General features: G+C 37.0%; 2 protein-coding genes across 8 annotated transcripts in view; one reads left to right on the top strand and one right to left on the bottom strand.

Moving 5' to 3' along the window:
• PRPF38A (pre-mRNA processing factor 38A) overlaps positions 1-18,916 on the top strand; it is a 20,536-nt gene extending 1,620 nt beyond the window's left edge. The window contains exons 2-10 of the mRNA XM_007129233.4: positions 2,933-3,092; positions 4,650-4,771; positions 6,601-6,686; positions 13,325-13,435; positions 16,045-16,157; positions 16,770-16,796; positions 16,906-17,003; positions 17,434-17,482; positions 18,278-18,916. Of these exons, the coding sequence (XP_007129295.1) occupies positions 2,933-3,092; positions 4,650-4,771; positions 6,601-6,686; positions 13,325-13,435; positions 16,045-16,157; positions 16,770-16,796; positions 16,906-17,003; positions 17,434-17,482; positions 18,278-18,320 (809 nt within the window). The 3' untranslated portion in view covers positions 18,321-18,916. The remainder of the gene's footprint in view (positions 1-2,932; positions 3,093-4,649; positions 4,772-6,600; positions 6,687-13,324; positions 13,436-16,044; positions 16,158-16,769; positions 16,797-16,905; positions 17,004-17,433; positions 17,483-18,277) is intronic.
• Positions 18,917-24,437: 5,521 nt separating this feature from the next.
• The window catches only part of TUT4 (terminal uridylyl transferase 4), a 153,058-nt gene continuing 152,176 nt past the window's right edge, over positions 24,438-25,319 (bottom strand). For 3 of the 7 annotated variants that reach the window (XM_028489390.2, XM_028489391.2, XM_028489392.2), the window contains exon 30: positions 24,596-25,083. In XM_028489390.2, coding sequence (XP_028345191.1) covers positions 24,995-25,083 — 89 coding nt within the window. In that variant the 3' untranslated portion in view covers positions 24,596-24,994. Of the gene's footprint in view, positions 25,173-25,319 lie in introns of all 7 variants that reach the window. The other 4 variants (XM_024119799.3, XM_024119801.3, XM_028489393.2 and 1 more) reach the window with 3 other exon arrangements.

Here is a 25,319-nt window from a genome sequence, read left to right as displayed (position 1 = left end):
ATGGATTAAAGACCTAAATGTAAGGCCAGACACTATAAAACTCTTAGAGGAAAACATAGGCAGAACACTCTATGACATAAATCACAGCAGGATCCTTTTTGACCCACCTCCTAGAGAAATGGAAATAAAAACAAAAATAAATGGTACCTAATGAAACTTAAAAGCTTTTGCACAGCAAAGGAAAAGATAAACAAGATGAAAAAAGTGTTTGGTATAATTACAGCTATATGTTAATAAAAAGCACTCAGTAATCAGTGGTGGTGGTGGTGCTGTTACCATTATTAACTACTGTTTTGCTGTTAACTGCTCTGCCACCACCCTAGCTGTGTGTTCATGGACAAGTCATATTGTTTCTCTGAGTCACCATTAAATTTTGGAGTCCTGTAAGGTTTACTTTGGGGACTTTTTCTCATTCCATAGTTTTCTTCTTGGATGATCTCCATACCACGGTTACCTCATATATATATAGATGCCTTTAAATTTATCTCTGCAGCCCAAATCTCTCCCTGAGATCTAAGTCTCTGATTCCAAGGCATGCCAACTCCATATGTCCAAAAGTGAACTCATGACCTTTTTTCCCCCCAACACTAGGTTACATTCCCTTGTCATATATTTTCATTGCATTCTGCATCTTCTTTCAACTACTGATCACACTTTCAATATTTTTTTTAATGCTTTCTGCCTCGCCTGACTGTAAACTCCATAAGAGTAGTCATTGTGTCCCTCTTCTTTATCCCTCTACCTGTATCTCTGGTACTTGGCACCTAACTATAAATTGCCAACTGTAATATGGAATGAATTAATATAGAATTTATCCTAAGGAAACTTGGAGAAGTCTGATTTATAAAGTGATTTCCCATTAATAGTACCTAACATTTATTTATTTATTTATTATCTGTGTGTCAGGTAGGTATTAGCATTTGTTTGTATTATCTCATTTGATTCTTACTATAGCCCTTAACTTTGTACCTTTATTATTCAAATTTGAACTGACAGGCTCAAAGAGAGGTGAAATGACTTGCCCTACTTCACACAGCTAGTGTTTGATTTTTTTTTTTAATTAATTTATTTATTTGGCTGAGCCAGGTCTTAGTTGTGGCATGTGGGATCTTTAGTTGTGGTATGTGGTATCTAGTTCCCTGACCAGGGACCGATCCTGGGCCCCCTGCATTGGGAGTGCAGAATCTTAACCACTGGACCACCAGGTAAGTCCCTAGTGTTTGATTTTTTTTTTAATTTTATTTACTTTTTTATACAGCAGGTTCTTATTAGTTATCTATTTTATACATATTAGTGTATGTATGTCAATCCCAATCTCCCAATTCATCACACCACCACGCCCACCCCACCCCCCACCCACCGCCGCTTTCCCCCCTTGGTGTCCATACATTTGTTCTCTACATCTGTGTCTCTATTTCTGCCTTGCAGATCAGTTCATCTGTACCATTTTTCTAGATTCCACATATATGCATTAATATACGATACTTATTTTTCTCTTTCTGTCTTACTTCAGTCTGTATGACAGTCTCTGGGTCCATCCACGTCTCTACAAATGACCCAATTTTGTTCCTTTTTATGGCTGAGTAATACTCCATTGTATATAGGTGCCACATCTTCTTTATCCATTTGTTTGTCGATGGGCATTTAGGTTGCTTCCATGACCTGGCTATTGTAAATAGTGCTGTCGTGAACATTGGGGTGCATGTGTCTTTTTGAATAATGGTTTTCTCTGGATATATGCCCAGTAGTGGGATTGCTGGGTCATATAGTAGTTCTATTTTTAGTTTTTGAAGGAACCTCCATACTGTTCTTCATAGTGGCTGTATCAATTTACATTCCCACCAACAGTGCAAGAGGGTTCCCTTTTCTCCACACCCTCTTCAGCATTTGTTTGTAGATTTTCTGATGATGCCCATTCTAACCGGTGTGAGGTAATACCTCGTTGTCGTTTTGATTTTCATTTCTCTAATAATTAGTGATGTTGAGCATCTTTTCATGTGCTTCTTGCCCATTTTTATGTCTTCTTTGGAGAAATGTCTGTTTAGGTCTTCTGCCCATTTTTTGATTGGATTGTTTGTTTTTTTAATATTGAGCTGCATGAGCTGTTGATATATTTTGGAGATTAATCCTTTGTCAGTTGATTCGCTTGCAAATATTTTCTCCCATTCTGAGGGTGGTCTTTTCATCTTGTGTTTATTTTTGTGTATGGTGTTAGGGAGTGTTGTAATTTCATTCTTTTACGTGTAGCTGTCCCGTTTCCCAGCACCACTTATTGAAGAGACTGTCTTTTCTCCATTGTATATTTTTGCCTCCTTTTGTCATAGATTAGTTGACCATAGGTTCAAGGGTTTATCTCTGTTCCATTGATCTGTATTTCCCTAGTGTTTGATTTTGACAACAGTATTGGAAGGTTATTATCCCCATTGTCTAGATGAAGTTCGCTCAAGGTTGTGTAGCTATTGAGGAGTTGTTTGTTGTTATTGTTTTGTTTCTTCTAACTCTTAATATGGCATTTTTTTCTCCTAACATGATGCCAAGCACGGACTCTGAAGTTAGACTGCTTCGATTAAAACCCAGGCCCTGCCACTTTCTGGCTTTGGACCTTGAGCAAATCACTTAATCTTTCTTAGCCCTCATTTTCCTAGCTGAAAACAAGGGCAGTGCTAGAACTTACCTCCATGGCTTGTTGTGAAGATTAAATGAGATAATATGAAATGCTTAGCAGTGTATCTGTTATATAATAATCTTTCAGTGTATATTGGCTGCTGCTATTATTATTATTAGTTATTATTATTACACTCTTGTTCTCCTAATATTAAACTGTTAATTCAGGAGCACCAAACGTTGAACTAGCTTTAACTTCTCTCCACTTCAAACCTGGAAAAGCTTAGTCCTGATGTGTCTGAGATGCCACTCTGTTTTTGTTTTTTAGCTGAACTTGTAGTCGATAAAGCCATGGAGTTAAGATTTGTGGGTGGTGTCTATGGTGGCAACATAAAGCCAACTCCCTTTCTGTGTTTGACCTTGAAGATGCTTCAGATTCAACCCGAGAAGGATATCATTGTAGAGTTTATCAAAAATGAAGATTTCAAGTGAGTGAAATGTTTATTAGCTAATATAAAAACTTCAATTTCATGGTCCAGAATTTGGCTTTAGTTAAGAGGAGTGAAAACAGTGTATCTCATTTCCACAGAGTTCCACTCTAGGATTTTGCTCTTGAGCCTCTTGAGTTTGTGTTTTGTCTGTTTTGATTGTATTGACCTTCTCCTTCACTGTCTCAGTCTTGATGGCTTTTCCCTCAAAAACAGTATTTCACAAACTCACTGAGCATATATTAAGCAGAAGTGAGTGCCTAATATGTTGGTAGCACTGAATGCTTAAGGATGAAGAAAACAACATAGTGTGGTAAAGAAGAGGGAAACTTTGGTGTTAAATGTAGGTTCATGTCCAGACCCTGTTACTTATTAACTGTGACCTTGGAGAAGTTACTTAATTTTCTAAATTTTACTTTATTTACCTATAAAATGAAACAGTAATACCAACTCAGGATAGATGTGAGGATTAAGGAAGACAGAACAGTAAATCTCCCAACACAGTGCCTGTTGCAGGGTATACGGCCCAAAAATATAAGCTGCTCTTATTATTTTATTATCCATTTTCAAGGAGCTCACAGACAAGTATAGGAGACAGACATAATAATAGATTATTATGTGCCACCCTCTATTCTAAAAAATTTAATAATTTAAACTTCACAAAAACCCTGTAAAATTATTATCCCTATTATATAGGGGAGGAAACTGAGGCACAGAGAGATTGATTTCCCAAAGGGCAAATGCTGGTAAGTGGCAAAGCTAGTTTCAGAGTCCATATCCTTTGCCACTCTATTTTGTTTGTCATATACAGAAACTGTTGAGTTTCAAATGCCTACTCTTTATCCAAGTGGAGATTTGAGTGGGTAGTTGGGATATAGGAGAAAGGGAAAAGAAAAGAATCTTACAAACATTAATGGCTAGAAAACAGCTAACTTTTATTAGGCACTTACTGTGTGCTATATGCTATGCTTAGCACCTTACATACATTTTTTTTACTTAATACACCAAACCATCAAATTAGGGGCTATCAGCTACAATTTATAAGGACTGAGAAAGCAAGTAAATTGCCCGGTGTTACAGAGTTAGTAAATAATGGAATCAGAATTTGAACCCAGATGACTTTGACTTTTTTCCATAACCAGCATTCTGCTTCCTAGCAACAATTTATATATTCATGTCTATGTAAATTGGTTGTATTGTTAGTAAATAAATCTTATACTTTCGGTTGTTAAATTTAGTTTCTCATTTGATTCTTAAAATAATCCCATGAAGTAAATAGGTTGTATCTTAGTTTTACATATGATATAATAGACCCTGAAAGTTGAGCAGCATATCCTAAGTAAGCACAGCCATAAGTGGTAGAATGAGAACTCGAACACAGGTCTCCATATTTTAGCTATCTTTCTACTGCCCCATGATGCTTCTAAAAATTTAGCTTTCTCATCTGCCAAAGAGAAGAAAGAACTTGTTTATCCACTACTGTCATGAGAAAAGCCAGTTGTAAAACTCAGGAACTTTTTAGGATGGCCTGTTGTTTCACTGTCATCTGTCTGTCAGGTATGTCCGCATGTTGGGAGCACTTTACATGAGGTTGACAGGCACTGCAATTGATTGCTACAAGTACTTGGAGCCTCTATACAACGACTACAGAAAAATCAAGAGCCAGAACCGAAATGGAGGTGAGTATGGTGCCAGGTGTCTAGACCTTCATCCCTGAGCCAGTTTTTATTTCACCAGTATCTCTAGTGTCACATTGTCACATACATTGTGAATGTTGCTCTTAATCCAGATTGTTACTGTCTTCAGTCAGGTCCTCCTCTCTCATGGGGAGTAGTACTCCATTAGACTACTAGCTTCCTTTCGACCCTACCCAGTCTGCCCATCTGCCTGTCTTTCCAACTGCATCTCATGTTAATCCTTGCTTTGCATCATGTGCTCCATCCCATAAAGATCTAGCTCCTGAATGACCTTCACTGTAAAATCCTTCTCCAGACCTCCCAGACAAGGCTAGTTTTCCATACATTACACCTTCACAGTTCTTTCTACTGGCCTCTCTTGTACGATACTTCACCCTGCAGTATATAGACTGTACTCATACTTATGTAGGAATCCCACTGAAAAATAATAAGTGTATCTAGGAGGGGCAGCTCCATACCTTTTACAAAGAGACACATTTTGTGGTAAAATGGGATTCAGGGAATGCAGTCAAAACTTTTCTCAGTATCATAACAAAAGATTAGTAGCATTTGCCTTTACCCTCTACATATTACACTAAGGAGTAAAAGTTAAGAATTTGGTATTATTCTTTAAACTTTTATTAACTTATTCATTCATTGAATAAATACATATTAGGTGTCAATGTTATGGCAGGTACTATGCTATGTACTGAAAATAATATGGTGAACAAGATGGACATGGTCATGGCCATCATGAAATTACTTAGTTATGACTATATTATGTTAAACTAAGATAGGGTTTTTAAACCTAGTGAAAATTTGGGCCAGATATTTCTTCGTTGTGGGGAGCTGTCCAGTGCATTATAATAGGATGTTTAGCAGCATCCCTGGCTTCTACCCACTAGAGCACCCCATAGTTGCAGGGGGCAACACCACTGAACTAAGAACCAAGAACCACTGAACTAAGGTAATGTTTACCATAGAAATTCTAAAAAGCTATTGCTCCACTTACCATATGAGACACATGATTCTTAAAAATAGCAAATCACTATGTTGTACACCTGGAACTAATATAATGTTGTAAGTCAATTATACATCAATTTAAAAAAAGTTTGCTGACCCATGCAGGGGAAAAGATACATATTCTATATTCAGGAACTTAGTGGGTTCACATGAGAAATTACACTTGAGTTATAAGTTTTATTCATGAACATTACCCCATTACAATTCAGGACTCTTTGTGCTTGTTTTTGTGTTTGTCTCTGCTGCTAATTGGGACAGCTTCATTCATCCCTTTATCCCCAGCTCCTAGAAGAGGCATAGCACATAAATGGCCTCAATAAAAGAGAGTTGAATGAATGAAGATAGGTGGTGACGACAAGAATATGAAAGGCTGTAGTTTGAGCCCAGGTTTGACAGTAGTCCCTTCAGTGTAACTGCCACACTGCAATAGCTTTATTAGTGAATGTGCAGGCAAAGGGAAGCTGCAGAGAATTCACACTTTCTATACCAAGTACCCTGTTAGATATCTTACATAAAGAGTCTTACGGGCTTCCCTGGTGGCGCAGTGGTTGGGGGTCCGCCTGCTGATGCGGGGGACGCGGGTTCGTGCCCCGGTCCGGGGGGATCCCGCATGCCGCGGAGCGGCTGGGCCCGTGAGCTATGGCCGCTGGGCCTGCGCGTCTGGGGCCTGTGCTCCGCAGCGGGAGAGGCCGCGGCACTGAGAGGCCCACGTACCAACAAAAAAAAAAAAAGAAGAGTCTTACACTTCTTTTAGTTTTTGGCTATTTAAATTTATTTCCAAGTTCTTGAGCTTATGGTTTTTCTTTCAGAGTTTGAACTGATGCATGTGGATGAATTTATTGATGAACTACTGCACAGTGAGAGAGTCTGTGATATCATTCTACCCCGGCTACAGGTAAGAGATAAAGGTCATACACACACAATACACAGTACACAATAAAATGTGTGTAAAGATCTCTTTACACGCATACATGGTAAAACACCATGGAGCTCAGAATCTTCTTTTTTTTTTTAATTGAAGTATAGTTGATGTACAATATTATGTAAATTATAGGTATACAGTATAGTGATTTACAATTTTTAAGGGTTCTACTCCATTTATAGTTACTATAAAATATTGGCTATATTCCCTGCATTGTACAGTATCCTTAGAGTTTATTGTATACCTAATAGTTTGTTCCTCTTAATTCCCTCCCCCCTTCCCTCTCCCCTCTGGTAACCACTAGTTTGTTCTCTATATCTGTGAGTCTGCTTCTTTGTTACATTGACTAGTGTGTTGTATATTTTAGATTCTACATATAAGTGATATCATACAGTATTTGTCTTTCTCTGTCTGATTTATTTCACTTAGAATAATATCCTCCAATACTGTATAGCACAGGGAACTGTGCTCAATACTCTGTAATAACCTAAATGGGAAAAGAATTTGAAAAAGAATAGATACAAGTATATGTATAACTGAACCACTTTACTGTACAGCTGAATCATTTTACTGTACACTGTACTGTACTATACTCCATTATGAAATAAAATTTTTTAAATAAATAAATAACTTTAAAATAATATCCCCCAAGTCCATCCATGTTGCTGCAAATGGCAAAATTGCATTCTTTTTTATGGCTGAGTAGTATTCCATTGTATATATATACTACATTTTCTTTTTTGTTCCAAATATACATATATTACTATATTTCTTTGTAAAAAATTAATGTTAATTATGATAATATACTTTAGGTTTTTTTAAAATTTTTATTGGCGTATAGGTGATTTACAAGGTTGTATTAGTTTCAGGTATAAAGTAAAGTGAATCAGTTATACATATATCCACTCTTTTTTATTCTTTTCCCATATAGGTCATTACAGAGTACTGACTAGAGTTCCCTGTGCTATACAGTAGGTCCTTATTAGTTATCTATTTTATATATAATAGTGTTTATATGTCAATCCCAATCTCCCAATTTATCTCTCCCCCATCTGCTAACCATGTTTGTTTTCTGCATCTGTGACTCTATTTCTGTTTTGTAAATCAGTTCATTTTTACCATTTTTTTAAGATTCCACATATAAGTGATATCATATATTTGTCTTTCTCTGACTTTACTCAGTATGACAATCTCTAGGTCCATCCATGTTGCTGCAAGTGGCATTATTTTGTTCTTCTTAATGGCTGAGTAATATTCCATTGTATATATGTACCACATCTTCTTTATCCATTCATGTTGATAGACACTTAGGTTGCTTCCATGTCTTGGCAATTGTAAATAATACTTCTGTGAACATTGGTGCGCATGTATCTTTTCAAATTAGTGGTTTTGGGGGTTTTTGGGTATTTACCCAGGAGTGGAATTGCTGAGTCATATGGTAGTTCTGTTTTTATTTTTTTTGAGAAACCTCCATAATGTTTTCCACAGTGGCCGCACCAATTTACATTCCCACAGATACTATATGAGGGTTCCCTTTTCTCCACATCCTCGCCAGCATTTCTTATTTGCATTTTTTGTGATGATAGCCATTCTGATAAGTGTGAGGTGATATCTCATTGTGGTTTTTTTGATTTGCATTTCCCTGATGATTAGTGATGTTGAACATCTTTTCATGTGCCTGTTGGCCATCTGCATGTCCCCTTTGGAAAAATATCTATTTAATTCTTCTGCCCATTTTTTTTAATGGGGTTGTTTGCTTTTTTCTTATGGTCCTCCTAATTAGCAGTCTTCATGTCTATGAGAAAGATAGGAGACTGGGAGTGAGAAGAAAACAGAAAAAGTGATTGAAGGGTAGGGCTTTAAAAGTGAATAACACAAGAAAATTTTGTTCTTTAAAATGTTATATTAAGGAGATTGTAGTACAGTAGGTTTTTAAGCTTTGTGAGCAGCTTTTTTTTTCAAATTGATCTTCATATAAAAATCTAGGATATAAAACAGATGAAAGGAAGGTCAGGAATGGGAGACTGACCCACCTTAAATATCATCTTTATCGTCTTACCTCCCTTTCCTAGTGAGAAATGATTGTCTGTGAAGCATCTTTTAAGAATGAGTCTTACAGCATATGATTTTAAAAATAATATTGTAAAATACAAAGAGAAAACAGATATAGTAGGTAGTCTAAAGAGAAAGGGAATGGTCTATAGCGGAGAGTTGAAATTTATCCATGTTGTTGCACGTTTCAATAGTTTTTTATTTCATTTGTTGCTGAATAGTATTCCATTGTATGGGTATACCACAATTTGTTTACCCATTTATCTGTTTATGCAGAATTGCAGGGTACAAGGTCAATGTACAAAAATCGGTTGTATTTCTATACACTAGCTATAAACAACTGGAATTTGAAATTTTGCTAAAAAGATACCATTTACAACAGCATCAAAAAATTTAAAATAATTAAGGATAATTTTGTCAAAAGATGTGTAAGACTTAAAACTATAAAACATTGCATTACTGATGGAAATTAAAGAAGACTTAAGTAAATGGAGATATATCATGTCCATGGTATATTTTATACCATGACTTAGAATTGTTGTCAATTCTCCCAAATTAATCTGTAGATTCATTTCAGTTCCAATCAAAATCCAAATAAAATTTGATATAACTTGACAAGCTGATTCTCAAATTTATATGAATATGCAGAGGACCTAGAATATCCAAAACAACTTTGAAAAAGAACAAATTAGGAGGACAAACACTACTTGATTCCAAGACAGTGTTGTGTTGGCATAAAGCTAGACAAGTAGATAAATGGAACAAAGTAAAGGGACCAGAAGTAAGTGTACATATATATGGTCAGTTGGTTTTCTGCAGAGATGTTAGGGCAATACAATTGAGAAAGGATAATCTTTTCCACAAATGGTGCTAAAACAGTTGAATAGCCATATGCAAACCAATGAATCTCTACCCTTAGCTCATAAACTTGAAGGGGATAATAGTCTCATAAAAGCTAAGAGTATAACATAAAGAAGAATAACATAGGTGAAAATCTTAGTGACCTTGAGTTTGACAAATTCCTATAATAAGACATAAAACCATGATTTATTAAAAATTAATAAATAGGCCTTTATAAAAATTTAAAACTTGCCTTTCAAAAGACACTATTACAAAACTAAAAAGGCAGGCCACAGACTGGAAGAATATATTTGTGCAACATATATCCACCAAAGTTCTTGAATCTATACTATATAAAGGGCTCTTGAACTGAATAACAACTCAGTGGACAAATGAACAAAAGATTCTAACAGACATTTTACCAAAGAAAATATATAGTTGGCCAATAGCACATAAAAAGTTGTTCCATACCGTTAATCATTATGGAAATGCAAATTAAAGGCACTGTAATATACACTACATACCTAGTAGAATGTGTAAAATCAGACTGACCCTATCAGGTGTTGGCGAGGATGTGGAGGAACTGGAAGTCTCCATATCCTATTGGTGACAATATAAAATGGTACAACCTCTTTGGAAAAGTTTGCCGGTTTCTTAAGAAGTTAACCATACAATCCAGCTATTCCTCTTCTAAGTATTTACTCGAGAAATGAAAGCACACGTCAACACAAAGACATAAGCACAGATAATCGTAACAGTTTTATTTGTAATGGCCAGAAACTGGAAACAGCCCAAATGTCCATCAAGTGAATGGATACAAATTGTGATGTGTCCATACATTGGTACTACTCAGCAGCAAAAATGAACTATGGATACACAACAGCGTGGATCAATCACAAAGTAATTGTGCTGAGTGAAAAAAGACAAAAAACTGTGTGTACTGTATAATTCTTTTCTAATAAATGTAAACTATATTGACAAAAAGGAACAGTGGTTGCCTAGGTGCAGGGTAAGGGAGTGGGGAGGAAAGGGAATGAGAAATCACAAAGGAGCACAAGTAAACTGTTGGGTGGGGTGGATATATCCATTATATTGATGTAGTTGCTTACAGTTGTATACAGTACAACTCAACACTCATCAAATTGTATACTTTAAAAATGTACAGTTTATTGTGTATCGATTATACCTCAATGAAACTATAAAATGTATTGAAAAAGTCATTGGAATACCTGTAGAGTAAGGGTCTTTTGCTCTTAGTGCTCTACTATTCTCTTGTTCTGATGTCTATGTAAGAATCAGCAGCATTAATGAAAGGGTCGCAGAAACAGTGTTTAAGATGGGGGATCGGGCTTCCCTGGTGGCGCAGTGGTTGGGAATCTGCCTGCCAATGCAGGGGACACAGGTTCGAGCTCTGGCCTGGTAAGATCCCACATGCCACGGAGCAACTAAGCCCGTGAGCCACAACTAGTGAGCCTGCGCGTCTGGAGCCTGTGCTCCGCAACGGGAGAGGCCGCGACAGTGAGAGGCCCGAGCACCGCGATGAAGAGTGGCCCCTGTTCACCGCCATAGAAACGAAGACCCAACACAGCCAAAAATAAATAAATAAATTTATTTTTTTTTAAAAAAAGATGGGGGATGGGAGCAAATTCTTAACGTTTTAAGCAACCACAGAAACCCAAACTGGGAGGATCCCGAACTTCAGGTCTCTTTTTTGATCCTACTGCAGCTCAGTAATTCTGAAGCAATTTGCTGCATCCCACCTGCTTTGAGGTGCTCATTTCCTTGCTAGATATAAACTAAAGGGAATAATTTAAAGATCAAAGGTCACATAGTATATGATTCTCTTTTTACGGTATATTCAGACTAGGCAAATACATAGAGACAAAGCAGATTCGGGGTTACCAGGGGATTCAGGGAAGGGGGAATGAGGAGTGATTACTTAATAGGTATGGGGTGTTTTTCTGGTGTGATGAGAAAGTTTTTAAACTAGTGAGAGGTGGTGCTGGAATAGCATTGAATTTTATACTTTTAAATTGTTAATTGTATATTATGTGAATTTCACCTCAATAAAAAACAGATCAAAGGGATCTGAAAAACTTCAAAGTAGAGAATAGAATGGATTAGATACATAATAAATGGGTGAAGTAAATTTGCTTGAGGCAGCAAACCAGATGGATAAAGGTAGTTGGTAGATGAGTGCTCACACTTACATGCAATGAACCGCTCTTCCTCCGCAATGACTGAGTTACAGAAAATCCTAGAAAATAATTCTGAAAATTATTTCTCCTTTTCCATATTGGCTACTGTAGACTGTGTAGTGAAAAGAATGACATTTCAAATCTGAAAACCTGATTTCAGGGCCCAATTCTCACATTTATTATCCTTAGCTGCTATTATTATTTTTAGAAATACTGCAAGAAATGGAATACTCTGAAGTGCAGTCAGTTGTAACTAAGGGTTCCAAAGCTCAAGTCATCTCTAAGCAAGCATATTGATGCAAATGAGGTAATCTGCCTGGAGGCTAGAAGGAAAGACCACAAAGCAACCCTCACTGAGGAGAGGAAATTGAAATATGACTGATATCTGTTATATCACCAAGAGGTGTATTCTGGTGTGGGCCTGTGTCCTGGATGAAATGACCCTTAAGACCACCTTCTGCTTTGATTTCTGTTCCTATTAAGCAACTCATAGGGCATCAATTTAGCTTCTCATGTGCCCTGACACTGGCAAGGAGTTGCTCTGGAATGAATTCTAATTTTGTCAAACACAAATACTGTAAGTTAATACATTGACTTCAGTCACTTCCAAGTCTGGTGAATATTAGGGATTCTAGACACCCTGTCTGATGCAGTCCTAGATCCCAGACTGTGGTGATCCTTTCCAAGGAGCCCTTTTTCAAGGGATTGACTTCACTAAATGGCATCTTTGTCTCATTTCTCCTAATCTTTATAGAATTATGTTAGTGATGAGTGAGAGCAAAATAGAGAACAAATGTTACTATTTATTTTAGGGCTATTCAATGATCTTTATGTCCTCGGCACAAAAAATGGTAAGGGGTTTTATGACCTAGCCAGTCCATTTGTCAGTTTTAAACTCACCTTTGCCTTTCAGGTCCTTAGTCACTCAGTAAAGACTGCTAAGCCACATCTTAGAAGAAATGGAACCAGGAGATAGACTGTTTATATCCTGAGCCTTGTTCAAAATGCATGACTGTAGACAGCTCCCCTAAATCCTGGGTCTAGTCGAGAGTTGGTGCTACTTCAGAGCAGGACCCAAACCCCCAAACTGGGCTGAGTCTCAGTGGATCTCTTGGGTTAGATTCTGGTCTGAACCTCTCCTGGCAGAACTACCAGCCAACACAGTTTCAAACTATTGGCCCTTGTGTGTGAAGCCCATATTTTTTATTCAAGGCTACACCTATACTGATTGATATTCTAGTGACCTTAGAATATAAGATCACAGGGAATGGAGGCAATAGAAAAGTGATGCTCTCTTCCACTTTGTATTTATCTCTTTACAGGGGAACTTAAAAAAATATATAGATTCCAGGTATGCTAAACTCCTTAGGAAAATCTTGGTCTAGGATGTCTTTGAAATGAAATTGCCTCACCTGCTGCACCATAGGTTTTCTGTCACTCCCAGAAGCCCAGTGTTGCAGCTTCAGGACATAGAGGAGATAGCAAGCCCCCCCCGCCCATCTCTCACTGTATTCTCTGTAGAAACGCTATGTGCTAGAGGAAGCTGAGCAACTGGAGCCTCGGGTTAGCGCTCTAGAAGAGGACATGGATGACGTGGAGTCCAGCGAAGAGGAGGAAGAAGAGGATGAGAAGGTCAGACACCCTGGAGCTTAAGGGTTGGAGGAGGGAAAGTTACAGGGAATGGGAATGGTCTTTTTTGTTTTCAAACTTTAATTTTTAACTCTTCAACCAAAAAATATAATACGTAGTCATTAAGAGTATAGGATTTAGAGTTAAACAGACCTTGATCCATATCTCAGCTTTGCTGTTTACTAGCGGTATAATCTTGTGCAAATTACATAATCACCATTTTCTCTTCTATAAAGCAAGGATTATGATACCTTTATTTTAGGACTGTTGTGAGCATTAAATGAAATGATATACATAAAGCCATTAGCTTTGGGACATAATTGCCTAATAAGTGGCAGCTATTAAAATAAATACTTGGGACAAAAACAATACTGTTCATAATTGAATGAATACTAAGGAGTAAGCCTAGTTTAGGGGAAAAAAACTGCGTACTGCATGGTCATGTTCTTTCACTACTTGTTAAAATGCTGAAAAGTTGAAAACAAGCAAGCTGTCAGGGAGCAGTCAGGTAAACTATTATATCAATTCAACAGGCTATTAGGCAGCCATTAAAAGTATTATGAGAAGTATATGATAGGGACTTCCCTGGCAGTCCAGTGGTTAAGACTCCATGCATTCACTGCAGGGGGTGCGGGTTCAATCCCTGGTCGGGGAACTAAGATCTGGCATAACGTGTGGTGTGGCCGAAAGAAAAAAAAGTATATGATGATGTGGAAATGCTTGTGGTAAGTTTAAAAAAAAAAAAAAAAAGGATCTAAAACATTTGTGATTAAAATTATAAGAATATGTATAGAAAAAGGCTGGGGGAAATATAAAAAATTCTGGCCTATGGATACTGAGACAGTGTAGCAGTGTAGATGGAAGTGTAGCTCTGAGCTAGTAGGCTCCATTTAAGTTAAGTGCTAAAGGAAGCGCAATCATTCATGAATTGAAAGCCAGGCAAGGCTGAGGTGCTCTTCTGTGGTGAGAGGACCAAAAGTAGGCATTCTTTTTTTTTTCTTTTTTTTTTTTAAATGGAAAATTTAATCACATACCAAAGTGGAGAGAATGTGCCTCCATCTAGCCATCACCTAGCTTCAACAATGATCAACTCAGCTGTTTTGTTTCCTCCACATCTCTACCCAATTGTCCCCTACCAGTTACCTTGAAGCAGGTCATAGCCATCATATATTTCATAATATTTCAGAAAAGACAAGGGCCCCTTTTTTAAGCAAAACCATATACCATCATCACCCCCCAAATGAACAATGATGCCTTAATCTCATTAAATATTCAGTGTTCACATTTCCACCCAGCTATCCTACATTTTTAATAGTCTGAACTAGTATTCAAACAAGGTCCATAAATTGTAACTGGTTCATCTTGTAGTCTGTCAGTTCCATCCATTGTTAATTTTTCGTCTTGCAGATTTTAAATTTATCAGGTCATAACATTCTGTACAAATTCTCACAATCTGTATTTTTGTGATTGTGTCCCTGTGGTATCACCTAATGTGTTCATTTGTCCCTTGTATTTTCTGTAAACTAGTTCTTGAGTCTAGAGGCTTTAATTGGATTTGGGGTTTTTAATCCCCTTTGGAGTGGAGCAACACTACTTCACAGGTAATAGTGTGTACTGTCCCCAGGATGAGCAAAGTCTGGCTGTCTCTCTTTTTGTAATATTAGGAGCCACTGATGATCTTTGCCTAGATCCATTAGGGGCTGTAAAATGGTGATATTCTAATTATTTCTTCATCATTTGTTACCTGTAACACTGCTATAAAGAGAAACCTCCCAAATCAACATTTAGTTTTTCATAGGTACAGTTTATATAAGAAAGGTAAGATAAATTATTTATTTCCCTTTATCAGTTTTTAAAAAGAGTTGATTTGATAGTATCCTCCCAAGGAGGAAAGCTCTTTTGCCCTTGGTAACATTGTGAGTTCATGGATTTAAGCATATTTGGTGTGTTTTGGACCATTATTGTCCTTGTTGATGCTCAAATTGTCCCATCTTTGGCCAGTGGGGGCCCCTCAACTTGACTTGTGAGACTTTTTGATACAATCATTAGTAGTCTCAGCCCCTTGCTTTCTGATATATGTTCTAGTCCTGTCTTGTTACCTTCTAGCCTGGACCTAGAATTAGCCAGTTTTCCAAGAAGCCCTTGATTGCATTAATTGGGATATGATATTTAGAGACCACAGTCTGGGCTCATTGCTACAGGTGTGTTTCTAGGACTTTACAGTTAACAAAGCTGGGGGAAAAAATTTTTTAAGCTTCAAGTACACTATGAGTTTGTACTTAATCTTATCGATCTTACATCTGCATATCTTTTCTTTCACATTGGAAATCCCATCTTCTTAAGAAGATAAGCATACTTACTTACCTCTCACTACTCTTACATAGTCCCAGAATAATGGTACCAGCACTAGAATAATGGGATTATTAGAAACATTTAAAAAAATTTTTTATTTGCTTTTTTTTGTCCTTAGGGTTATCCATGTATTCAAATTAGTTTTAAAGTCACTTGGAGGCAGAATTTGGGACGGGATGTGGAAGAGAGTGTTAACTGTGTTCCTAGATGGCTGTCTATAAGCCTGTGCTCATCACTGACCCATTCTATCTCTTTTCCAGTTGGAAAGAGTGCCGTCACCTGATCACCGCCGGAGAAGCTACCGAGACTTGGACAAGCCCCGGCGCTCTCCCACACTACGCTATCGGAGGAGTAGGAGTCGGTCTCCCAGAAGGTTAAGGCCTTAGTCATTGGCCTCTTCCAGGGAGACTTTAAGCACTGTAGCATAGAAATTTGGACTTCATGGAAGGAAAAATGCCAGCCTATGGAGAATGTCTGCTTGTCAATGTATTAGTTGCTACAAAACAACCACTCACAAAACCTCAGTGGCAGACATTTATTTAGTTCACAGGTCTGTGGTCAGTGGTTTAAGCTGGGCTTAGATAGGAGGTTTTTTGAGTATAAGCTATGGTCCCTCATCTGGTGCAATCAGTTGTCTTTTGGCTAGTATAGGACAGCCTTAGCTAGGATGACTGGAGCAGCTCATCTCTGTGTGTGTTACATTCTAGGCTAGGTTAGGCCTGTTCCCATGGCAGTGGCAGAATACAAGAGCAAACAAGCCCAACCATGCAAGTATCTTTCCAGTATCTGCTTGCATCACATGTACAAGTATCCCATTGGCCAAAGCAAGCCACGTGGCCAATCCCAGACTTGGAGTCAGAGGGTATTAAAGTTACATGACAAAGGACATGGATGATAGAGTTGGGTGAAGAATTGGGGTAGTTTTTGCAATTTACGATATCCAGTGCACCTACTAAAGTTCTTTCTCTTTTTTCTTTCCATATAGGCGGAGTCGGTCTCCCAAAAGAAGGAGGTAGGCCTTTAGTGACTTGTGATGAAGGATAGGGATTTGGGGAGGGGGATGTTGTTGTTGTGTTTATACTGTCAGACAGATATGGGAGTCTGACCAGTCATTTCCACAGCCCCTCCCCTCGCCGAGAAAGGCATCGGAGCAAGAGTCCAAGACGTCATCGGAGCAGGTCCCGAGATAGACGGCATAGATCCCGCTCCAAGTCCCCAGGTATAGCATTTGGGCCTTTTGCTATTGGTTGTCTTAAAGAAATGTAATAGGAGCAATTAGCCTCCTGCAGTACAGTAGTACCTTACTTTGTTATTGTCTAGAAAAAAAGGAAGTGGATATAGAATTTGGAAATTAGAGTTCACATCTTAACTGTCACTTACCAGCTTGGTTGATAGGAGGATGAGCTTCAGTTTTTTCATCTGAAATTATAGGAGTAAGACTTAACAGATTAGTGGTAAATACCCAATGTGATATTTTTGAAATTTAGCCATAAAGCCTTGTGAATACATATGAAGTGCGTTCAGTTCTCCGCTACCAACAGTGTCCCTATCATAGGCCAAAAAATATTAAGCCAGTGAAAGGAATTGGGAGAAATGACAGTGGAGGAATAGGAGGGTAGAATCTCATTCAATAGGCTTTTCTTCCCTAGGTCATCACCGTAGTCACAGACACAGGAGCCACTCAAAGTCTCCTGAAAGGTATGGATTAACCTCTATTTTAACTTAAGAATATCACTCTTTATTCAGAAATTAAAGTCCCATTTACAACTAAGGTGGACCTGAAATTTTCTTGTATTTTTGGAGATACTCAGGAATTCTCCTTAATTACAGGACAAAGTTGGGCTGTTGCCCTGAAAATTACTAGAATTATATATACTGTGTTTTGTTTTTCCTTTGTAGGACTGCAGCTTTCAATAAAGGCATGAGCTTTAATCTCAGGAGACCTGGGGTTCAGTCCCAACTTTTAACACTTAACAGTTAAGTGACATTGGACAAGTCACTTTCATTTGATAAACTTTTATAAGAAACTTCTATATGCTGTACACTGTTAGGTGCATTCAGTCTCTCAGAGGTCATTTCCTCAATGGTAAATTTTGGAGAATAATGCCTAACTCGGTGTTACTCTTAAACATAAAAACACCAAGTATGGGCTTCCCTGGTGGCGCAGTGGTTGAGAATCATCCTGCCGATGCAGGGGACACGGATTCGTGCCCCGGTACGGGAAGATCCCACATGCCGCAGAGCGGCTGGGCCCGTGAGCCATGGCCGCTGAGCCTGCGCGTCCGGAGCCTGGGCTCCGCAACGGGAGGGGCCGCAACAGTGAGAGGCCCGCGTACCACACACACACAAAAAAAAACACCAAGTATATTTATGAATGTTGGGTATCATCTCTGTCCCCATCAGTGTTAGCATATCCCAGTCTTCCTCAAAAGTCCTTGCCCAGGTTCCCAAACAGCTGTTAAATTTAATGATTTGTATGTGTTGCCATTTCAGATCTAAGAAAAGCCACAAGAAGAGCCGGAGAGGGAATGAGTAACGGACTCAGTTTGGTTTTAGTCCAAGTGGCCTTCTGTGGAGATAGAGGCATCTGTCTATGTGGAAGAATGAAGATCTACTCCCCAGGCAGCTATGAGAATATTCTGGATTTTTTTTTTTTTTTTTTTTTTTTTTACCAAAAGTTTCTTCACTTTTTCTTTTTTAAATGAAAGAGGTGCTGAGTTTTGTATCTTGTTTTGAATCATAATCCGCATGTTTGAGAGATAATGCTTCCTAAGGGCTGCTTTTGACCTCTTTGTACAACCAACCTTGTTTATACTCAAATTTATGAGTGTAGAATGGATTGGAACAGAAGGTATGAAACAAGGGGAGGATGTGGCCACCTGGTGACCCTCTTGTTATTAAATTTGACACACCCATTTCCTGTTTTTCTGTGGTTTAGTTTTTGGTTTACATGTGATTAGAACTGTTCTGAGAATCCTGAGATTTGTGCTGCTGCTTGCTGTACCGTTAAAAAACCAAGTCAGTAAAATATATTAGCTGCAAGTTTTATTTCTAGCAGCAGCAAGTGGTAATAAACATGAAAACTGACTGGTTAGCAGCAGCTTTATAAGAAAAGAATGAATTCAGTTGTAAGGCTTCTTCTGGATCATTTAACAGTTGCACTGAATGTTCAACAAACAGTAAAACTTAACACTTTTTATATAGCATTCTTCCACAGTGTTGTTTCTTCTTCCCCACAGCCTTGAATTCCAGATTAAGGTGCTCAGTGCCTTTATACTATGGGCATTGAAATTATCAAATCTAGGCAGTAGTAGTAGGGCAACTAGGTTGAAAAATTTTGATGGAGAGATAAGTATCTAATGCCACTCAGGGTTTTAACCTGAGTTGCTGGACAATAGCACCATTCACATAACCAGAAAACACAGCAGCAAGAGACCAGGTTTTAGAGGGGTAGGTAGTGAGAGTTGTGGTAGTAGTGAAAATGATGCATTCAGTTTAACTTGAAGTTTAATTTGAGACAGCTAAGGTATATCTAGATAAAGCCCAGACATCGTAAGTAAGAGCATAGTGATCCAACCCTGAATTGACAATGTTTTGGTAATTGTGGAAGGTGTAGAATTGAATGCAGTGCCCAGGGAGATGTGTGTATATGTAAGAAAAGCCAGTAATAGAATCATAGGCAACACCAACACTGTTGAGGAAGAAGTGCAAACACCGATTGAAAACTGAAATGAATCATTCAGAAAGAGGAAATAATAGAGTGGGTTTAGAAGCTAAGGACACAGAAGTAAAAAAAGGACTGAATAGTGTGCACGGGTATTGATAATCAAGAGGGTGTTGGGGTCTTTGCTAGAAGAGTTCTGTCTACCTGTTCTTACCTTTCCTCCTTTAAAAAGGAAAAAATGATCAAATGATTTCCTGCAGCTCTGTCCTTGGCAAGAATTGTGAAGACCAACTGCCTCACAGGATCCAGTTTCTTGGGAAGTCATATCTGGTCATAGGCTAAATATCTTATTGCTTGCTGTTGAACTTATGGACTTTTGCATCAATATTAAAGCATTTTGGGATCATATTTGAGATTTCATGTTCTTCACTGATTGCTCTCCTGATAATATCTGAGCTAATAAATGTCCATAAGAGCTATTATGGTTCATCATACAACTATATATAGGACTGCCTTTAAAAATTAAATATAAGCACCTCTATTTGTATCTGCTATAGAGTCCTAGCAGTTATTTCTTTATCAAAGTGTTCTAAATGGAAAAAAATGTATGCTGGCTGAATGACCTTTGGACCAACCAAGTCATCATCCAGTATACTGTTAAAATAGGATGTTAAAAGGGTACTTTATTTTTAAACTATATAAATTTAGAAACCCACCCCAAAACCCCAATAATTTTTAATACCAGAAATAAACCTCCCCAAGCATAAACTATAAACTTAAAGCATACTTAAAGAGTAGGACATGTCAAACCTCTCTGTAGAGATCATTTTGATAAATTACAGAATTGTAGAGGAGATGAATTTAGTAGACTGCTGAAGGACCATTTCTGTCAACTATGTGCTAGCCTACTGGATGAGTGAGGCCTTGGAACTATATAGCTTTACAACTTTTGACTAGCCTATATTAAGAGACACATTTTACATCTTACGTCTGAACTCATACATATTCTGCACTAAAACAAATTTCAGGAAAAAATTCGTATTCCCTGTGCAAAATACATTCTGATATTTCTTATGCAGTATCAGTTTTACTATCGGGTGCAAACCACTAAATTGATTACACTTCCCACAATGTGAATTATACTACTTTAAAAGCTTTGCCATAGGGCACACAATGACCTCTTAATACTAAGGAATGCAGAGATATGTGTTCTCAGGGGCAAAGGAAATAATGGATTTGGTGAGAGGCTTCCAATATAACAACCCAACTTGAAGTTCATTCCTCTAGCCCCTTTCCATTATTTTTGGTAGACTGACCTAAGTTTAAATAAGCATTAATCAGGAAAGAATGATCACAGATGCTGGCCACTCCCAGCCAAAAGTTAAAGTAACAAGTTTCCACAGACAAAAAAGATAAAATAATCTTTTTTAAAATGGAAGAATACAAGTTCAAAGAGATTAAAAGATAAGAGATGGAAATTAAGCATGGCAGAATTTAAGAAACAAAGATTTGAAAACTGGGAAACTGAAAGTCTTATTAGAAAACCCAAAATACAAAATAGACAAGGCATAGAGAAAGCAGGCTGGAGGGGGAAAAAAATGGAAAATAATAAAAAGGTATAGAGATAATCAAGAATAGACATGAAAAGAAATCCTGCATGTGTATAACTGACATTGCTGATAAAGACAATTGAGCAAATCAAACTTTAAAGATTCAAATAGAAGAAAAATCACCTTGATTTAAAAGATAAAGAATTATATGGGCATCCAAGCAGAGAAATCAAGTCATGTTTAGTGAGGGAAAAGATCAGGATGATCTCAGGTCTTCATGAAGGCAGAGAAGCAAAAGGCTCCAAAGGTCTGAGGAAAACAAAGTGTGCCAGGAACTTTACACCCAGCCAAAGTTGTCCTTAAAATATAAAGGGAATAGACATTCTCAAGTATACAAGTGCTTAAAAGCATACAACCACTTGGGAAAAAACTGCCTGATAATGAAATTTACTCAGCAAGAAATTAATCAAATTAAGGACTCAGGAAAAAAAGAAGCGGTAAAAGAAATAGTAGTAAACATTTTAGAAATTTTAGATTAAAAATGGGAAATTATCATAAGACAAGTGAAATATTTGAACATTGTCTATATATGAATAATATAACCAGGAAGTAGGGGAACTCTTTTAAGTGTCCTGGTTTCATTTTTTATGACAGGAGTCATATACTACCTCTAAAACATACAAGAAGCTAGAAAAAAAATTACTCCAGCCTCTTTAATGTTTTCTGTAATTGTCCTTAATTTTGAAGGAGTCTTTTAGAACTAGAGTCTCTTGTAGAAAAAATTTTTAAGTTGAACATTTCTTCACTTTTACATTTTTTTCTTTTGTTAAATCCAAGTAAAATTAATTTGCCAGATGTACTAAACATAGGATATGAGCCCACTTTTGTAAAACTTTTCCTATGTGTGTATCTGTATATATGTGTACATATATGTATATAATGTATATATTTTAAGAGATGGTTTGAAAAAATGAAGTTCACTAGATATTAATAGTATTTCTGGTTTATGGGTTTTTGAGTGATTTTTATACTTTGTTCTTTTACTTAATGCTTTTTTTTTTGTAATAAACACAGTTAAATTATCCTTTACAAGGAAAAATTGAGTTGTTTGGAGTTCAGAGCTTTTTTTATAAGCTTACCAACAGAGTTTATATATCGTTTCTTGGAACTGCAAATTGGTAATCACTTTTTGGCAATACAGCAATTTGGCGATATGTAGCAGGAACCTTAGAACTTTTATCCTTTTTATCTAATAATCCCATTTAGAAGAATTCACCATAATAGAATACAATTGACCCTTGAATAACGCGGGTTTGAACTGCATGAGTCCACTTGTATGCAGGGTTTTTTCCAATAAGTATTACTGTCCTATATGATCCAAAGTTGGCTGAATCTGCAGATGTGGAACCATGGATATGGAGGGCCAACTATGGTAATTGAGCATCCATAGATTTTCGTATCTGCCACAGATCCTGGAACCAATTCTCTGGATTCTGAGGGATGACTATAATCAAATACACACAAAAATAGCCTTATCCTATCATCATTTTACATATATTTTTATGTAGAGAAGAACTGGAAATAGCAAAAATGTCCATCTGCAGGGGACTGAATGAGTAAATTACATAGTATGGCATTAATATTCATATTTTTAAATAATCTTTAATGGCAAGGGAAAATATTAATCTCTCCAAGTGATTAAACATTATACAAAACATCTCAAAGCAATGTCATCTTAAGTGTGTGAGTTCTCTGCAGAAGATTGAGAATTTTACACTTTTCAATTGATCTACAATTAATTTGAATTCATAATCAAAAACTTAAGTTTGTAATTTATATGAAAAATTTGTAAACTTATGAAACTCAGCTACTACTGCATAAATTATCAATACAAACTAAGAGTTTTCTATTTTTCAACTTGGAACAGTTCTGCAGTTATTGAACACTGGCAATTACTGGAGGAACAAATGAGATGCTAAAAATTACTATATAGAACACTGTTATACAAGTAAAACCTAGGTTACTGGGGCTTACTGCCCCATAAATACCTTTTGCCAGGCGGTATACTGCCTTCCTTTGGGAAGGAAGACTGAACTGGGGGCAGTCTCTCGCTGCAGATTGGCAGATTGTTTTGTTTTGTTTTTGGCCACGCCGCATGGCTTGTGGGATTTTAGTTCCCTGACCAGGGATCAAACCCAGGCCCTCGGCAGTGAGAGCGCAGAGTCCCAACTACTGGACCACCAGGGAATTCCCAGATTGTTTTCTTTTTAATGAATATTTCAAATATATACAAAAGTAGAACACTAAATTGAATATCCTATTCTCTAAGACCTGAAAGGAGATGAAATACTTAGAACACTGACTTTAAAAGAAAATCTTGAATTCTCCAAGTCACAGTTTAACAGAAGAGTATATGTTGGGCCAGGTTATCTCATTAACAAAACAAATAAGCTGAACTCCACCGCTTAGTAGGATTCCGTGGGATGCTGATTGAAGCTTTTTTTTTTTTTAATTGAAGTATAATTGATCAACAACACTGTGTTAGTTCCAGGTGCACAGCATAGTGATTCAATATTTCTCTGCATTACAAAATGATCACCGTGGGATGCTGAAGCTTTAATATGAAAAACTAACAGTAAACACACTTGATCTTAACATTTAATAAATGCCTTTCCAGGGCTATAAATACCACAGGAAAGCCTTCAACCTCCTGCAATAGATTTCAAGCATCTTCCTTCCATTTTGGAAAATATGGCCAAAGCCCAAGTGCTCTCATATTTAAGGAATGCATATCTGAGGAAGCAGAACAAACATAACATACTGTTCTTAAAAGACATTTGTATTTACTTATTCTGCAGATTTCCAAATAAATCTATAGCATGATTTGGTCTAAAATCCCTGGCAAATCTCTGACTTGTTTAGACAAGATGACCTCACCTCAATGTATAGTACCAAAAACAGCTACAAAATCTCCCACCAACAACACAAGTTTGAAATCCAACTATAATCACTGATCACAAGGCATTATTGGTAAACACCATCCTCACAAGTATACCTTCCAGGCAGTAGTACAAGACTCAGAATGGATAGTCTGGCACATGTTAGTTCCTCAGTAAATAAGAATTACCTTCCCTCCACTAAACTCTACTTCAAAAGATCTGATTCAATTCTATTTCCAACACATAACTGTGCTAACTTTAGAAGTCATTTTGGTTTGCACCTCAGTTTTCCCAATGATAAAATGAGATAGCATCTGCTTCTATCAACCTCATATGGGTGTTGTGAAGATCCAATAAAATAACATGAAAAGATTCTTAGATCTTTTTCTAAAACTAAGTCTGTGATTTAGAATACTCTATTCAATGAGAGTAAAACAAATCTCTGAATTGTTACATTATATTCCTATCATCTAAACAACCAGATGAATTAACAAAATCTGACTCTTGTCAAAAAGATTTATTAACTTAAAATAGAATTACTTCAAATACAGACAAAAGCAAATTTCTGTTCAAGTTGGAATATTTTCAATATACAAGAATGTAAAAGAAAAAAATTCTAAATCTTCATGTTGAAGTTTTATTTTATTATTTTTTTTTTTACCTTTTAAAAAGTTTTTGGCACTACAAGGTTCTGTAAAGAATAGAAGTGACAAATTTAAAACACATGAAAGTCTTCCCTAATTCTTAAGAACAATATATATAAAGTCTGAAGCAACCAAAGTGTGAATACAGCTAATAGAAAATAAAGAATGTAATTTTTAAATTCTCTCTTTATACAATTCATCAAGGTTAAACAAAACATAAAATTCCCTTAAAAATAGGGTAATAAAATAGATGAAATTTGTATCACTCAATTTGGTGATACTAGTAAAAACTATAGTTCGTATTTATATACAAATAATACAGTCTTTAAAAACAGTCTTAGAATTTAAATAAGCTAGCTAAACGTGTTAAAATTTTAAATCAGGACCTGATTTGTTTTGCTTTCCATTAAATGTCACTTTTTCTGCTGAATGTAACTGACATTGAGGTACGGATACCCTTGAGACAGCAGGATTGGCTGGTTGCTGTGCATCGGTAGACCAGCTGAAAGAAAATGGACTCGCATTACTCCGACACGTTTCCTCTTGGTGGGTGGGGACAACGCTCTCTACACCGACGGGTGGCACATCTGTCTGTTGGACACAACACAGACAGGAAACTGAAAGGCTTGTGCCTATTTATCTGACAACCTCTTAGAATTAACTGTAGCTAGTTATCTTTTCTTCTATCAATATAGTAAAGAGGAGATGAAGCACGTCAAAACATTTAGTGGGGGGAGA

This window comes from Physeter macrocephalus, chromosome 4, assembly GCF_002837175.3.
Source record: "Physeter macrocephalus isolate SW-GA chromosome 4, ASM283717v5, whole genome shotgun sequence".
NCBI classification, from domain to species: domain Eukaryota; kingdom Metazoa; phylum Chordata; class Mammalia; order Artiodactyla; family Physeteridae; genus Physeter; species Physeter macrocephalus.
This window is presented reverse-complemented; position numbering and strand designations above follow the sequence as displayed.